The 18,146-nt window shown below is 44.2% G+C and overlaps 1 protein-coding gene across 1 annotated transcript in view; it reads right to left on the bottom strand.

The window, feature by feature from the left end:
• SVOP (SV2 related protein) overlaps positions 1-18,146 on the bottom strand; it is a 74,247-nt gene that overhangs the window by 39,977 nt on the left and 16,124 nt on the right. Inside the window, exons 2-5 of the mRNA XM_059140607.1 lie at positions 11,285-11,445; positions 7,783-7,868; positions 6,123-6,221; positions 2,218-2,289 (exon numbers count right to left, since the gene is read on the bottom strand). Of these exons, the coding sequence (XP_058996590.1) occupies positions 2,218-2,289; positions 6,123-6,221; positions 7,783-7,868; positions 11,285-11,445 (418 nt within the window). The remainder of the gene's footprint in view (positions 1-2,217; positions 2,290-6,122; positions 6,222-7,782; positions 7,869-11,284; positions 11,446-18,146) is intronic.

Below are 18,146 nucleotides of genomic sequence, written 5' to 3'. Positions count from 1 at the left end.
TAAGAGGATTTGGGGCACAGTAAAGTTCCTTGTTACGGACTCCTGAATATTTTGTGTGTGCAGATGGATGTTTGCCTCAAGAATAAGTAAATAAAAATTGTTTTTAGCCAGAGACGGAGGGACAAGTCGTCCACCCCGTGCCCAGTCTGAACAGGAAGAGACCACGTGAAGACTTCAGAAGAGCTTTCTCCTTCGATTATTTTAAAACTGCGAAGGCTAATGTTAGTTCCAGCCTCAGTCACATATTTATAGTTTTCAATGCTCAAGCCACCCAAGAATCGCTCTGCTTCATTTTAAGAGGGGTTTTCCCTCCCTCCCTCCCTTCTTTCCTTCTTTCCTTCCTTTCTGTCTTCTGCCTTTCCTGCTCTCCTCCCTCCCTCCCTCCAGCCTTGGCTCTGCTCTATCTTCCAACCAGAAAGTGGCTGAAGCAATGACTTACACCCTCCAGAAAAAGGAAGTGGGTAGGAAGAGATGTATGGGCAGAGTTTAGAGAACTGTGGCCTGAAAACCAGAGTCATCCAGGTTCTAGTCTCCTTGGGAGGCCTGGAGAGGTCTTCCCAACTGACCTCCCCAGCCTCTAAAACCAACCGAGAGCCCCTGTGCTACAATGGCTGTAGCTGGTTTCCCAGCCTGGTCACCTCTGATCCTGGCCCCAGGTACTTCTTGGTGGTTGTATAAGACAACGGCACCCAGGTGCCTGCTGGCCCATGTGTTTCCTGTCCAGCCACAGTGGGAGGGGCTGCAGCAGGACTGCACTGTTCAACTATCCATCCATCCATCCATCCATCCATTGAACCAACATACATTGGTTGAGCATCTATGGATTCAAGCCAGTAGCATCATGGTTAAGGCAAGAGTTTAGACTTAGAAGGAGTGAGACCTGGCTCTGTGACATAAAAACCGTGTGACTTGGGCAAGGTGCCCACACCCCGTGCCTCAGTTTCCCCTTCTGTAGAACCAGATTGACAACAGTACCGTGGTTTGGGTGAGCTAATGCATGTATCATGCTTGGTACAGGGCCTGCCATACAAGGCACTGTGTTATTATCAGTCCATGGCATGCTGGTTACAGTGGGCCCCACCTGTTACCCCTCAGCATCCATACCTCCTTTCTTCCTTCCTAACAAAATTCCAAGTTTGTTTAGATCTCTACACTAGACTAAGTCAGTTCTCAAAGTATGGCCCCAGACCAACAGCATCAGCATTCCCTAGGAACTTGTCAGAAATGCTATCATCGCAATGCCAGCTCACATGTGTCCTGTGTCTAAGCTGTGCCTCACATTGTGCAAAGCTGTTCACACCTAGGCTCTCAGTGAACCCTCCACTGTAGACTCTCTTATTTTTTTCTTTATACAGAAGAGGAAACTGACGCTCAGAGAGGTCAATTCACTTGTCCGAGGTCACACAGCCAGAGGTGGCAGGGTCACAACTGTACCCAGACCCACCTGATTCCAGAGCCCCAGCATGTAAACAGCTACACCATCCTGCCTCAGAGAAACTGCAGACAGAGGAGGGGAGTCCAGAAAAGAGAACGATAAAGCAGTCAGGGCATGTGATCACCCAGTATTGCACAATTAGTCCTGAGCAGGGTACTTAACCAAGTAGAGCTTGCCTAGATCTCCAGAGATCTTTTCTCCCATAAGGCCCAAGTTTATAGTTTGGAGGACTGTAGCTTCACCTGCTGAAGCATTCAAAAAACCCAGGGGCAGCCTAGCAAAGCAAGAGCAGCATAAAATACAAAGGGGACCACGAAGTGACAAAGAAAACAGTAAGAGCTCAATGTGATGCCAGACCTGTAAGTTTCCTCCTTCTTCCTTCTTTAAAAATCCATTTCATGTCGTCTCTGAGGCTGGGCTTCCCCCAAAGCAGACCCTGACACAAGAATTCTAGTACAAACAGTTTATTTAGGTGGTGATCCCAGGAGGGCTGGGGAAGGCAGACAGGTTCCCACAGTGGGCCCTCCTGACTGCCCCCAGTCTCATGTAAGGGAATGGTGAGTGCCAAGGGGACCAGGAAGGGCCGATAGAATCTTCTGCATTCTGAAACATACATGCTTGGGCCCCACTAGGCACGTGTGATTTCAAGAGTCCACAGCCTCAGAGCAATGTCTTCTCATTGCATTTTGACAGAGCTAATCGGGGCTCCCAAATGCTAAGCAGCACCATTTTGCCGCATGAAGAGAACCCAGAGGACATGCACTTAGGTGAGGTCACCTTACCGTTTTCCTGCCGTACTGGTCTGAGATGTTTCCCCAGAGCGTGGAGCTGGACATCATGCCCACAAAGACTACCTGTGGATGGAAAGACAGGGTGTGTTAGACAGTGACACGGAGCATCGCAGAAAAAAGAACAATGACGTGAAACTGTGCTATCACAGCCCAGGAACACCACAGAGCTGACACTGGCTGGGATCCCATGAAGGTGCAAATGCTGTTCTGTGTGCTTCCTGTTATTGGATAAGCCTCACAAAGATCCTGTGGGGGTGGGTGATATCATTAAGCCCCCAGGACTGACAAGGAAATGGAGACTCACAGAGGGGATGTCCCCTGGCCAGGGTCACACAGGTGTAAACAGTAAAACCTGGGCTGGAATCAGGCAGGATAACCATAGAACTAGACTCTTGCCAATTTCTCACCATACCGAAGAAAGGTCTTGCCCTGTTGCTAAGACAAGATCAAAGTCAGAGTTTGGAGGGTGCGAGAAACAGAAGACAGAAAGGTTGGGATGAGAACCGTAAGTTATTTCTAAGAGAAAAAATACTCACGGTGTGCCCCGCAATTCACTGTTAACTTCTTAATTATAGATCAGAGTCAATGAGGTTTGAATTGTCATACCCATTTTATAGATGGGGAGCCTGAGGCTCAAAGGGTTAAGAAATCTGTTCAGTACCCCAGGGGGGCTGGGGAAGAGCCAGGTCTGAAACCCAGGAAGACTGAGTGGAGCTTTCATCCCTGTGTCCTCTTCTTGTCCTCTCCAAGTGCAGGACAGTGCGCTAAATGTTTTGTACTCACATCCTACCTAATGTTCACGGTGGCCCTATGAGCTAAGTGCCATTATCATCATCCCCATTTTTCAGATAAGGCAACTGAGGCTCAAAGAGGTGAAGGCACTGCCTGGTGCTGTCTCCCCAAACCACAGGCATATCGTGGGGCAGCTGGCTGTAAACCGGGGTGACGCAGAGGCAGGTGCTCCAACCAGACATGGCTAATTTTAAAGGAATTAATTTCCAAGTCCTCAACTTCCATATAAACTCTTTCCTGAGGACAAGCTAAAGGTCATGCCTATTTCCTGCCCTCTTCCTTTCTCAATTACCCCCTCCTGCTTCTCAGTGCCTCCACCTCTCAGGGCAATGCTTCGAGGTTAAACCTTCTAGGACACCTCCAAAGGGACACCAATGACAAGTCACAAATCATTGTGCAAGTCATCATGCTTCCAATTCCTTTTTAGTATTTTTAACTGAATTGAAAGAGAGCTTAATCAAGCTGTCAGCAAATTAGATCCCTAAAAATAATCTTTCATAAGCAGTTGCTGTGTGCTCTTCAGCATATAACTTGGAAGTTGGTGAAAAAATAATAAGTGGCACTATTTTTTTGAGCTATTACAAAACTCCTTCAGTTCCCCCTCATTTTTTACATGAAATGAAGTAAAAATGAAAAATAGGAAGGAATTGATGCTAAGCCCCATCTCACTTTAATAGAAAGTCCTCATCCAAGAATATGGGATGTAATTGGATGCTGCACGCCACTCATTACAAGGTAGATTCCTGATAAAAACTCACTTGTGTTTAACCATTATCTATCAAAGTAATTCTTTCTCATTTTGATCTATTGCATATTACTAAAAACTATCATGATAACTCAATGCAAGAGAAAAATGTCAACACTGGAGAGCCTTATGAGCTCAGAAAATTAAAAGCAATAATTTAAAATTTATGTATTCTGCCCCGGAAAATTCTGACAGGTGATAAATGGCGTGCTTTCGAATAGAGTAAAACATTGCTATGATGAAACACAGAGATATGGAATGGAAATGCCAGTCCAAGAAGAAAACAAGACAAGGCAAAATTTCCAAATACTTCTGAAGACCTTATTCATGTTATTTTAAAATGGGACAGTGGGTATCAGATAAATATTTCAATTCCATTTGGTACATTTTAAAAAGTGACATGAAAGTTTACTCAATTTTTAAAATATGTCAATATGCCAGAAACCTTTGAATCTGCAATGTATAATTTAAAACATTTAACATTGGGGCACCCAGGTGGGTCAGTCAGAGGAGTGTGTGACTCTTGATCTCGGGATTGTGAGTTTGAGCCCCACTTTGGGTGTTGAGAGGACTTAAATAAATAAAAGTTAAAAAAAATAAAAAAATAAGAAGAAGTAATGTCAAAAAAGTTATAAAAATAAAATAAAGACAGTTAATGTCAATTTTGAATTCTATGAGAGTCCTGGCACATGCATAGTTTTCATAAAATTCTTTTCTAGATAACCTAGAACAAAAATGTTTGAAGGCTGGTGTCTTGGGTGCAGTTTTGTCTTAATCATGTACTAAGGGATATCCCTGCACCCTGGAAGAATTAAGCATTCCCCGTCAGCACGCAGTCCCATTTTCCCTCCCTGGAGGGAGAGATCTAGGCACAGCAGAGCACTACTTTATTCCACAGTCATTACGGTAATCGTGCACCGTATTTCTTATGACAATAGTGTTGGTCTCTCTTATCCTCTGTATGTACCTTATAGAGGTAAAGCAACTCCTGCCGTGCTCTAACTTTTCCATAGAAGCTTGGCCATGAAACTTCATAACTTTACCCAGCCCATGAGTCTAAATTTTATGCCATAAGGAAGTAGTCCAGGGCAGTGGCTGGGAATGGGGACTCTTGAGTCTTACAGACCTGGATTTCAATTCTGCCTCTGCCTCTTATGGGCTGTGTGAGTTTGGGCAAGTCATCACCCTCTCCGAAAATGGGAGTGATAAGAGCACCTCTTTCACAGGGTTGAGAAGGCTAAAAAGATTTGTATGCCAAACCCTTAGCGCAGAGTCTGGAACATAGTAAGTGCTCAGTAAATGGTTTGTTTGTTACAAATAAAATGGTTCTCAGAGCCAAGAAAGGTTCCACATTGCAAAAACACAGCTTTGGGGGTATCAGTGAGAATCAGGAACACAGAGAGAAGTATCAAGCACACAACCCTACCACATGCTAGGCACTGTATATTTTCATTGCTCATTTGCAGAGAAACAGCCGTCATCACACCCATTTTGCAGGAGATGAAATAGTGCCGTAAAGCACCTTGCTCAAGGTCACACACACATCCAGATGACTAAACCACAAAAGGCAGCAGTATGTGTTTATAAAACTCGTCCCATGGGGCTGCACAGTTTTACTGATAATAGCAGGCCTGGTTACTGAAGCCCATTTTAGAACAGTTACAGCATCCTGGGAGGAGCTCCTGACTAACAATTACTGTACTCTGCCAGTAGCTAGGCTGTGTGACCTTCGTGAGTGACTTAACCTCTCTGTGCCTCATTTTCCTCATTTAATAATAGTACCTACTTCCTAGGGTTGTAAGGATTAAAGAGCACAAGACATATTATGCATAGATTGCATGCAATATATGTAAAGCCCTTTGCACAGAAAGAGCTGAAGAAATATTAGCTTTTGTACCATTATTATTACCCTCTTCTCCAGCCTGGCCATTCCTCACCCTTTTAGAGGGTTGCCACTGGACTCCCCTAACAAATATTGAGGGTTCTCCGTCACTTTCCATCGAGTCTTCATTCAGGGAGCAGCGCTCCCCACCATTTATTCAACATCTACTATGGGTCAGGAATGGAGTGGTTTCAATCCTCAGATCACACTCGTGCTGGTGTCTCCATTTTGCTGTCAGGTGAGGTTATGAGATTTATGAGCAGGTGGATTCCAACTTCCCAGCAACTGCGCAGAAGGTCTGGGACCCCAGGTTGTGGGGCCCCACGGGGGGGGGGATTGCATGATTTCCAACGAGGGCTTCATTCTTTCCTGCTGAGCCCTTGGCAGCAGAAAAAGAGGGAGACACCCCCACAGAACGCCCCGGGGGGAGGTCCTGACTGTGTGCGCAAGCCAGGAGAGAGCTGCAGGGCTGCCTACCGAGGTCAACAACGCCACCTGCCAACTGGGGAGTCTCCACTCGCAGTGCAGCTGTGGGGCAAGGATGCTGAGGATCATCATTTCCATGGCATCGGCCATCTGCAGGGAGGAAGCAAACGTCGTAAGGCCAGAGTCTGCCCAGGGCTGGGGCAGGCTGTGACCAAGTCCACAGCCCCTGAGAGGGCATACAGAAGCCCCTCTTCTACTGGCTGCTGAGTGCCCTGCTGCACATCGAAACACTGAAAGGTTCGAACAGTATGAGTACCATGCGGGAACGGACAAATAGGCAGTTAATGTTCTGTGTGTGTTTCTGTTTTTCAAACCATAGGGGCAGGGATGCCTGGGTGGCTCAGTGAGTTAAGCCTCTGCTTTCAGCTCAAGTCATGATCCCAAGGGTCCTGGGATGGAGCCCTGAGTTGTGCTCCTTGCTCAGCAAGGAGACTTCCCCCAGTTCATGATCACACACACACACACACACTCTCTCTCTCTCAAATAAATAAATAAAATAAATAATCTTAAAAAAAAAATAAAGCAATAGGGGCATTCCCCAAATGAAGTGGGGGAGACATTCTATTTCTAAAATCTGAGAAAAACTTTTTGTAGAGGTAGAGAGAAAATGATCTTTTCTCTTTAACTCAATGGAAGACAAGTTTATCTTTGGTTTATAAACCTCAGGCAGAACTGTCAGTGAATTTAATAAGTACAACCTTTTACTATATTAGCACATACCAGGAAGTCCCAGTAATTATATATCATGGTATCTTTATGAGACGAGACAGAAATGAGAGACCAAAAGTAGACCCGCACGGCCGTGGGAATGTGATGGATAATGCTGGTGGCTTTTTAAATTAAGGAGGTGCTCAGGACGCCTGGGTGGCTCAGTCTGTTGGACGACTGCTTTCAGCTCAGGTCATGATCCTGGAGTCCCCGGATCGAGTCCCGCATTGGGCTCCCAGCTCCATGGGGAGTCTGCTTCCCCCTCTGACCTTCTCCTCGCTCATGCTCTCTCTCACCTCCTCTCTCTCTAATAAATAAGTAAAATTTATTTTATTATATAAAATAATATATATAATATATTTAAATATTATATTATCTATATTATATAATAAATTATATAAAATAAATAAAATTTATTTAAAAAAATTAGGGGGTTGCTCAGTGACGTGGGGAAACTGGAGATCCAGTTGAAAAAAAGTGGGTCATCTGGTCACTATCTTACAGCTTTCATAAAAGTCAGTTTCAGTTGTATTAAAGGTCTAGCTGTGTTCCTTGCTAGAGGTAGATTAGGGGATTTTAACAAGACATCATGAACCTCTTGAGGCAGGAGGCACATTTTTATTGGTGCATGTTTATCAAGGGGGAGCTCCAAAGATGACATCATCATCCTATGGCAGCCCTGAGTCCCAAATGGTTGAGAACCCCTTAATTTAGCCAGAAGCTTCAAATCCACCTTGAGGGCAATCGCCAATTACCCGCAAACTCCCACCAAGGGCAGATCTTCATGGTCGCCAAGGATCATTCAACATAAACTTTTGTTGATTCAAGCAAAGCCTCCATGTGGAGGGAACTATGTCCTTCCTTGTGGCCCCCAGAAGTCATTCAAGCAGCATGAGGTTTCCCGGGGACTGAATATGAGGTCACCGTTCCTGGGAATACTTGCCCAAGCCAAGCCGGTGAGAACAGACAGCTTCCATTGAAATTTTCCAAACCCAATGGCTTCCACCGCATCTTCCACCATGAAAGTATCTGGAAAAGAGAGAGGGAGACCAGAGGAAGGAATGAGGGCATCCCGCAACTCTCTGCATGTGAAGGGGCCTGGGGCGGGGCAGTCTACAGCCAAGCTTAGTAAAGGCAGCACACGCTATTTCTAGAAATGTCATCCTAAAGAAACATTCCCGCAAATGCGAAGAGATGCCTTGCTTACAAAGTCCACGGCAACATTGTTTATAAAAGGGAAAACAGGAAAACCCAGACTGTCAACAGGGGTTGGTTAGATAAATTATTATATGTCTCATCATCATATATACACATGTATATGTGCACATTACGAAATATGACCTGCCTGTTAAAAGGAATGTGCAGATATAGGAAGATGTACCCAACGTATTGTTAATTAATTTTTAAAAACGAAGCAATCTGTGCAGCCTGTATGGTATGACTCTCTTCTCAGAAATGTACACGCCTACGTGTATATGTATGCATATGGATATATGTATGTGCTGATGCATGGAATGTATACCAAACTTCACCTTACAGTTTCATTTTTGTTGTCTTTGGAGAGAGGAAGGGAGAGCTCCTGTGAGATTTCAACTCTCTTCAACAGTGTATTGCTTCCTTAGTTGGGAAAGAAAGAGACTTTTTAAAAGCTAAATGCCCCTGCACTCAGATGGAAAGCTATCCACGTTAAGTCGAAAGGTAACTGGGAAGAGGTAGGCGTCATTAAGAACGGTCTTCATGAGGGGCACCTGGGTGGCTCAGTGGGTTAAAGCCTCTGCCTTCGGCTCAGGTCATGATCCCAGAGTCCTGGGATTGAGCCCCGCATCAGGCTCTCTGCTCATCAAGGAGCCTGCTTCCTCCTCTCTCTCTCTCTCTGCCTGCTTCTCTGCCTACTTGTGATCTCTGTCTGCCAAATAAATGGGTAAAATCTTTAAAAAAAACACACAAAACTTGAATCTAAACATTAAAAAAAAAACGGTCTTCTTGATAAAATGAGATGTGTGTGCATGTGCATGCAGGGGAAGTAAGATTGAATGTCCACAAACTGTTAACAGAGTCATCTTTGAGGCTGGCACTCACTTTCCCACCGGGTAACTTTCTTTCATGTTGCAATGCTTTCCAAAGGAACATTTGTTATTTGTGTGTTCAGAAAAAGTAGGATATAATTAATACACGAAGTGTTTTGGGAAAATATGGAAAGACCGAACACAATCTAGTAGGCGGGATGGTGTCCGGCAACAGCGCTGCTGGAAAAAACTGGTGAATTCTGAATGAATTCTGGGGTTTAGTCAACAGCATGGTACCAGTGTTCTTTCCCCCATTTCGACAAACGCGTGGTGGCCGGGTGAGGGGTACCAGCAGGGAAAGCTGCATGGAGGGTGTGCGGGAGCTATGTCTACAACCTTTCTGAAATCTATAAGGGTTTCCAAAAAAACTTAATTACAAAATAAAAATACTAAAAGGGCACACTGTATGGCCCTTCTGTGAGCTGCTTCTGAGGCTCTCATCAGCCCCTGCTGGGAGCTGTCATCTTTGCAGAATTTCAATCATGGGCCTCTCACATCAATCATCATTTTCTCCCGAAGTGTGAGCTGGTGTTTATCATATCAGCAGGGGCTGGTTTCCTCCAGCAAAAAAATACTGAGGAGAAAGCAGAGTGAGTCCTGGAGAATCATCAGTAATAAGAAGGGGAATACGTAAACTAATGGTGTGTGTCTAATTGCTGACTGTGGGCCAGGCACTGCACAAAGACGTTGATGTACCCTATCCCATTTAGTCCCTGTCTCAGCTATTACTTCAGGACCAGTCCCAGCTCTGGGTTGCAGAGGAGGACATGGACTTGCCCAGCATCACCCAGAGGCCACACTGTGGCTCTAGGACCTAAGTCCAGATAAACCTGAGAGTAAAGCTGCTGCACCCACCCACTGTCTGCCCTCTCCCTGGCCACTGCCTCCTTAGAACTCCCTCCCACCCCAACCAGGCTTTGGGTTGAAGACATTAATTCTTTCTCATGGTGGGAATCTGGAACCTTTTGGAATTGCATGGAAAGTTTCCATCAACCAGCAGCATGTGTGAGGGCAGACCAGGTCCGACGGCCCCACCTCCGGTCTCTTGTTTGACTAGTTCTACTCGGAGTAACCCAAGGTCATGGGTTAGCATACGCACTCGGAGGTTGGATGGCCTGGATAGAGACTCAGCTTCACTCATTTTTATCTATATATCCCTGGACAAGATGCTGAGTCTTTCTGTGCTTTAGTTTGCTCTTCTGCAAAATGGGGAAGATGAGCGTACTAATTCCAACTGGAACTGGTGTGAAGATTAAATGGGTCCTATATGTAAAGTGCTTCACACAGTGCCTGGCCCAGAGTAAATCCTCAGCCAATGTCAGCTGTTCCTGTCACCATGGTCATCATCACCATTATCATTACACTATCATCACCACCACCAGAGTCGTCATCAGCCTTGCCATCATCAGCATCATCACCACTACCATCATCATCCTCACTATCATCCTCTTCCTCATCATCACCACCACCACCACCACCATTAGTGGCATCAACATTTTCATCGTCATCACCATCATCACCACCACCACCACCACCACCATCATCACCATCACCACCATCCTCATCATCATCACTGTCATCACCACCACCACTACCACCAGCACCACCATCAGCACCATCACCACCAACATTATCATCATCACTGTCATCACACCACCACCATCATCACCATCAGCACCACCATCACCATCACCACCATCCTCATCATCATCACCATCATCACCACCACCACTACCACCACCATCAGCACCATCACCATCAACATTAACATCATCATCACTGTCATCACCACCACCACTACCACCAGCACCACCATCAGCACCATCACCACCAACATTATCATCACTGTCATCACACCACCACTACCACCATCATCACCATCAGCACCACCATCACCATCACCACCACCATCATCACCACCATCCTCATCATCACCATCATCACCACCACCACTACCACCACCATCAGCACCATCACCATCAACATTATCTTCATCATCACTGTCATCGCACCACCACTACCACCATCATTACCATCATCATCACCACCATCACCATTACCACCATCATCACCATCACCAACATTATCAACATTATCACCATCATCACCATCACCACCATCACCATCATTTTTGCTGTGGTCCTCAGCTGTGTGTTATGCAATGAAGCTGACTGGTGGGGATTGTGATGTAACCTTATCTGCTGGAGGAAGCCATGTAGGGTCAGCCCATACTTCCAGCATCACCTCTGAGCCCTCTGGCCCCTCCTACCTGTCCCTTCCCTAGATGCTTCTGGGAGCACGATCTGGGGTGGTAACCCTGGCACCTCAGAGCCCCTGACAGTGGTCCAGGCTGATGTCCCAATTGCAGAGCGCTCTCACCGTCAGTGGGATTGGCAAACTCCTTGGGCACAGCTGCCCCATCGTCCAGCTCGACAGCCTCTAGGCCCACGCGGACCCCTTCAATCTGGACCTCGTGCTCTCCTGAAGCCGCGTCATCCTCTGACCTTGCACTCTCGCCTGTGCGACGGAATTTCACCACCCTAGAGGACAGAGAAAATCTGGTCATGATAACTAGAACTTCCCTTCGATGGCCCTGCTGCACAGCTCTTGAGCCCAAGACAGGTGAAAGGTTTTTCTCACGGTCCAGAGAATAGAGTGGACATGGGGCAAGAGGTGTTGGCATTTCTATTGAGTTGGACTGGTGGGGGGTGTGACAGCTTCAAGAGTTACATATCAGGGCTGCCACATACGTTTGCGTAAGTTGGGCACTGCACAATTCCAGGGGGACCCTACTTACATTTTAGGCAATATGAAAGAGGACATAATTGTTCTAGATGTAAATACTGTTAGGAATCACATTTTCAGAATTTAGATTTATCTCTCTGTATGGAACAAAGGTAAAAATTTGGTCACCTAGGGGTTACAGTATGCCCACAAAAAAAATTTTTTTTTTTAACTTAAAGTGGATACCCATATTTTTAAATTGAGAAAACTAATGTAAAAAGCCAGATTTCTCATGTCTCTTTAAAAGGTAGAGTATCTGGAACACCAGGCTGGCTCAGTTGGTAGAGCATGTGACTCTTGATCTCAAGGTTGTGAGTTCAAGCCCCACATTGTGTGGAGAGATTACTTTAAAAAAAAAAAAAAAGAGTAGAGTATACTTTAAAAAAAAAAAAAGAGTAGAGTATCTTGTCATCAGGGGCCCACATTCCTATAAGGGAGCCATGTGGCTAGATCTGTCCTCCCTATAGACAGGATGTACCGTGGTTGATCAGTCTCTTCCTATCCAAATTATCTCTAGCCCTGAGGGTCTCTTGACACTTAGCCTGATGTGTGCTCCTTTTTCCTCTTACTTGGCACTTAGCCATTTGTCTGACCTTGTAGGCTTTTGAGTTTGAGACCCATAGACTCCACTTTGCAATACATTACTTCAAATTATGCTGTTACTCTGGACAAACCTTGGTTTCTCTGAGCAGCAATCTCTTCATCTAGGGCTCAACAGTGAAAGTACCTGTGTTCCTTCCAACTCCCTCACTCTCAAACACAGAACCCCTGCTGCCTGCCATCCCCGTGCTGGGTTTTGGGGCTAAAACAGAGACAAGATAGACCTGTTCCTCCCATCACAGGAGTGAGTGATATTTTTTAAAAATACATTTTATTTATTTACTTGAGAGAGAGTAAGTGCTAGAGAGAGAGCAAGAGAGCACACACACAGAAGGAGAGGGAGAAGCAGGCTCCCCACTGAGCCAGGAGCCCCATGCAGGGCTTGATCCCAGGACCCTGAGATCATGACCTGAGCCAAAGGCAGACACTTAACTGACTGAGCCACTAAACACCTCCAGAGAGTGATATCAAATGAGTAATGCCCATTCCTATCAAGGCTTTGACAAAAGAAATCTGGGAGGTCACAGGCATGAATGGCTAGGAGGCAAATTTGGGCAATGTTTTAACAAGGTGAGAGGATGGGAGGGGCAAGATGGCTGAGGAGTAGGTGACCTGGGTATTGTTGGGTCCCAGGAATTCAGCTAGACAGTTATGGAACCATTCTGAGCACCTATAAACTCAACAGGAGCTGGAAGAGAAGAAGAGCAGCAATTCTAGGAGCAGAAAAGCAACTGCTTTCTGGAAGATAGGACATATGAAGAAGTGAGGCAATACACGGGAAAATAGAGAGCGGGGGGAGGGGCCAGCTCCCGGCAAGCAGCGGAGCAGCTGACCACAAAACTGGAACTTCTAGAAGTCTTCTCCCCTGAGGAACGTCACTCCAGAGGCTAAGGGGGGATGGGGGGTGGGAGGGGGGAGGGGGGTTAGGGGAGTGGAGCCCTTGCAGGGACAATGTGGTATCAGGATTTGTGGGGTCACAGAAAGACTAGGGTTGCCTGAGTGTGGCAGAGCCCCCAGGTATCGGAGCGGGGTAGCTGGCTGTAGAGACGGAGCTGAGGAGGAGCTCTCAGATCCGGGTTAACTTAAACCATGACCCAAGGCACAGTCGGGCAGCTGCTCTTTGAGCAGTGACCCCGCAAAAGGCAGATCTGAGGAGACTCACCTTCCTTCTCTGGGAGGAGTGGTGTGGGAGCGCATGGCAGTTATCTGCTGGTTTTGGAGACTCTAAACGGGACCGTGGGCAATAGAAAAGCTCAGTCACAGGCCAGGTGAGCTCGGAGTGTGGCCAGAAACCAGGGAGATGGGAAGGATTGACGGCTTTTCTCTGAGAGTGCACTGAGAAGTGGCACCCTGAGCTCTCCCCTACTCCAGGCCTGATATTGGGAGGCCGCCATCTTCATTTCCGTCCTCCAAAGCGGAATGAAAAACATTCAGGGAACAAAACCTCCCGAGAGAGTGAACTCAGCGCATTGCTTAGCCTGGCCCCTAGCAAGGGTGGTACAATTCCGCCAGCGGACAAAGACATTTGAGAATTCCTGCAACAGACCCTTCCCCAGAAGATCAGCAAGAACATCCAGCCAAGACCAAGTTCACGGATCAAGAAGAACTGCGGAACTCCAGAGTTAGGGGAAAGCAACATACAGAATCCATGGCTTTTCCTCCCATGATCATTTAGTCTTTCAAAGTTAAGTTTAAAAATTTTTTTTTTTCCTTGGGGCACCTGGGTGGGCTCAGTGGGTTAAAACCTCTGCCTTCAGCTCAGGTCATGATCCCAGGGTTTTAAGATCGAGCCCCTCATCGTGCTCTCTGCTCGGAAAGGAGCTTGCATTCCGCCCCCCCGCCCCACTCTCTCTGCCTGCCTCTGTGCCTACTTGTGATTTCTGTCTGTCAAATAAACAAAAAAAATCTTTAAAAAATAAAAATGTTTTTTCTTATTCTATTTTAAAATTTTTTCCTCTTTCCTATTTTAACCTTTTTAAAGTATTTTATCTTATTGATACCTTTAAAAAATCTTTTAAAATTTTCATTGTTATAGTTATATTCTATCTCTTCATTATACTTAACCTTGTTTTTTGTATACATGTAGGTTTTTCTTTCTTTAAAATTTTGGGATACAGTTTCTTCTAACATTTCAAAATATACCCTAACTCTAGTGCATGGCTGTGTTCTAGTCTCCAGACTGATCACATTCTTTCTTCTTCTTTGTTTCTTTTTTCAACCAACTACTTATCTAATCAATTTGTTTATAATCTTTTTTAATCTTCATCTTTACAGTCATATTCCATCCCTTCATCATGTTTACCCTTATTTTATATATATATATATATAAAATATATATATATATATATATATATATATATATATATATATAAAATTTTTTCTTTCTTTAAAATTTTGGGAGGCAGTTTCTTCTAACAGACCAGAATACACCCAGAATCAAGTGTGTAGCTATGTTCTATTCACCAGTCTAATATATATACATATGTATATATGTGTATATTTCTTTCTTTCCTTCCTTCCTTCCTTCCTTCCTTCTTTCTCTTTCCTTTTCTCCCTGGTTTCAGAGCTCTTCCAATTTGGTTAGTGTATATTTTTCTGGGGTCGTTGCTACCTTTTTAGTATTTTGTTCTCTCATTCATCTATTCTTAGCTGGATAAAACGACACAGTGGAAAAACTCACCTCAAAAAAAAAAAAAGAAAGAAAAAAGAACAAGAGGCAGTACCAATGGCTAGGGACCTAATCAATACGGACATTGGTAATATGTCAGAACCATATTTCAGAATGACGATTATCAAGGTGCTAGCTGGGCTCAAAAAAAGCATGGAAGATACTAGAGAATCCTTTTCTGGAGAAATAAAATCCCTTCCTGGAGAAATAAAAGAACTAAAATCTAACCAAGTTGAAATTTAAAAACCTATTAATAAGGTGCAATATAAAATGGAGGCTCCTACTGCTAGGATAAATGAGGCAGAAGAAAGAATTAGTGATATAGAAGGCCAAATTATGGAAAATAAAGAAGCTGAGAATAAGACAGACAAACAACTACTGGACCATGAGGGGAGAATTTGAAAGATAAGTGATACCATAAGATGAAACAATATTAGAATAATTGGGATCTCAGAAGAAGAAAGAGAGAGAGGAGCAGAAGACAGCAAAAAAAGGCAAAAATAAACTATTGGGACTTAATCAAGATCAAAAACTTTTGCACAGCAAAGCAAACAAAACCAAAGACAACCAACAGAATGGGAGAAGATATTCAGAAATGACATAGTATCCAAAATCTGTAAAGAACTTATCAAACTCAACATCCAAAGAACAAATAATCCAATCAAGAAATGGGCAGAAGACATGAACACACATTTTTGCAAAGAAGACATCCAAATGGCCAATAGACACGTGAAAAAGTGCTCTACATCACTCAGCATCAGGGATATACAGACCAAAACCACAGTGAGATACCACCTCACACCAGTCAGAATGGCCAAAATTAACAAGTCAGGCAATGACAGATGTTGGCGAGGATGCAGAAAAAGGGGAACCCTCCTGCACTGTTGGTGGGAATGCAAGCTGATGCAATCATTCTCAAAAACAGTATGGAGGGTCCTCAAAAAGTTGAAAATAGAGCTACCCTATGACCCAGCAATCACATTACTGGATATTTACCCTAAAGATACAAATGTACTGATCCGAAGGGACACATGGACCCAAATGTTTATAGTAGCAATGTCCACAATAGCCAAACTATGGAAAGAACCTAGATGTCCATCAACAGATGAACGGGTAAAGAAGATGGAATACTATGCAGCCATCAAAAAACTGAAATCTTGCCATTTGCAATGATGTGGGTGGCACTAAAGGGTATTATACTAAGCGAAAAAAGTTGGTCAGAGAAAGCCAACTATCATATGATATCTCCAATAATGAGGGATTTGAGAGGCAGGGTGGGCAATAGTTGGGGGAAGGGAGGGAAAAAAATGAAACAAGATGGGACTGGGGAGGAAGACAAACCATAAGAGACTTTTAATCTGAGGAAACAAACTGAGGGTTGCTGGGAGGAGGGGGTGAGGGATAGAGTGGTTGGATGACGGACATTGGGGAGGGTATGTGCTATGGCGAGTGCTATGAATTGTGTAAGACTGATGATTCACAGACCTGTATCCCTGAAGCAAATAATGCATTATATGTTAATAAAATAAAACAAAGTAAAAGAGGAGAAATGTCTAAGTAAAACATAGTGCTATTATTTTTTATTTTTAAAATTAATTAATTAATTTATTTTTTTTATATTTTTATTTTTTATAAACATATATTTTTATCCCCAGGGGTACAGGTCTGTGAATCACCAGGTTTACACACTTCACAGCACTCACCAAATTAATTGTGTTATGTTAGTCACCATACAATACGTCATTAGTTTTTGATGTAGTGTTCCAAGATTCATTGTTTACGTATATCACCCAGTGCTCCATGCAATACATGTCCTTAATACCCATCACCAGGATCACCCATCCCCCCCCATCCCCTCTAAAATCCTCAGTTTGTTTCTCGGAGTCTGAGAAACAAGCCTCCCATGGTTTGTCTCCCCGTCCGACGTCCACCCACTTCACTTTTCTTTTCCTTCTCCTAATGTCCTTCATGTTATTCCTTAATTCCACAAGTAAGTGAAACCATATGGTAATTGACTTTCTCTGCTTAACTTAATTCACTCAGCATAATCTCCTTCAGTCCCACCCATGTTGATGCAAAAGTTGGGTATTCATCCTTTCTGATGGCTGAGTAATATTCCATTATATATATGGACCACATCTTCTTTATCCATTTATCTGTTGAAGTATTATTATTATTACTATTATTATTATTAATTAACTTGCATTCTTCCATGTATTTCACCAAAGAATAACTGGGGTTCTGACATAGAAAGAGTAAACCAAATTGCAGAAGCATGGGAAACATAGCTTGCTGGTGCACTTGGAGAGGAGAAAAACAGAAGAAATCACAGCCATTTTGTAAATACCTGTACCCCCACTCACTAACAAGCCTGTGTCTGGAAAACTAGAGCCATCAAGCTCACCTTGGGCTAGAACATAGCACAGAGCACAGAGCCCGGAGTTTGTAGGTGGTGGGGTCCCACTGAAGCCTAGAGCTAACACTCCATCCCCTCGAGCATCAGCAACACGGTCCAGAAGCATCGAGCTCATGTTCCAGCTCTGTGCTAGCTGCTGTTTTCCATGCACTTGATCTGCTGAGGTTGGGATTATGACCACCCCTTTTCAGACAAGAAAACTGAGGCCCTAGACGTCTCATAACTCACCCCCAGTCACGCAGCTCAAGGGACATGGATCCAGGGTTCCACCTGATGCCTGTCAGATCAAACCCTTATATTCCCAGCCAAAGTCAGGATACTCCTCCTCCAAAACCTTCTGTCACTCCCTACATACTCTAATTTTTATTCCATAAAAATATCTTATTTTGTCAATCAGAGAAATACAATTATCATATGATCTCACCAATTTGAGGAATTTGAGAAACAAGACAGAGGATCATTGGGGAAGGGAGGGAAAAATTAAACAAGATGAAAACAGAGGGAGACAAACCATAAGAGACTCTTTTTTTAAAAAAAATTAATTTATTTATTTTCAGCATAACAGTATTCATTGTTTTTTGCACCACAACCATAAGAGACTCTTAACCTCAGGAAGCAAACTGAGGGTTTCTGGAGGAGAAGGAGGTGGGAAGGATGGGGTGGCTGGGTTATGGACATTGGGGAGGGTATGTGCTATGGTGAGTGTTGTGTATTGTGTAAGACAGATGATTCACAAACTGGTACCCCTGAAACAAATACTACAGTATATGTTA

This window comes from Mustela lutreola, chromosome 11 (genome assembly GCF_030435805.1).
Source record: "Mustela lutreola isolate mMusLut2 chromosome 11, mMusLut2.pri, whole genome shotgun sequence".
In the NCBI taxonomy this organism is placed as follows: Eukaryota; Metazoa; Chordata; class Mammalia; order Carnivora; family Mustelidae; genus Mustela; species Mustela lutreola.
This window is presented reverse-complemented; position numbering and strand designations above follow the sequence as displayed.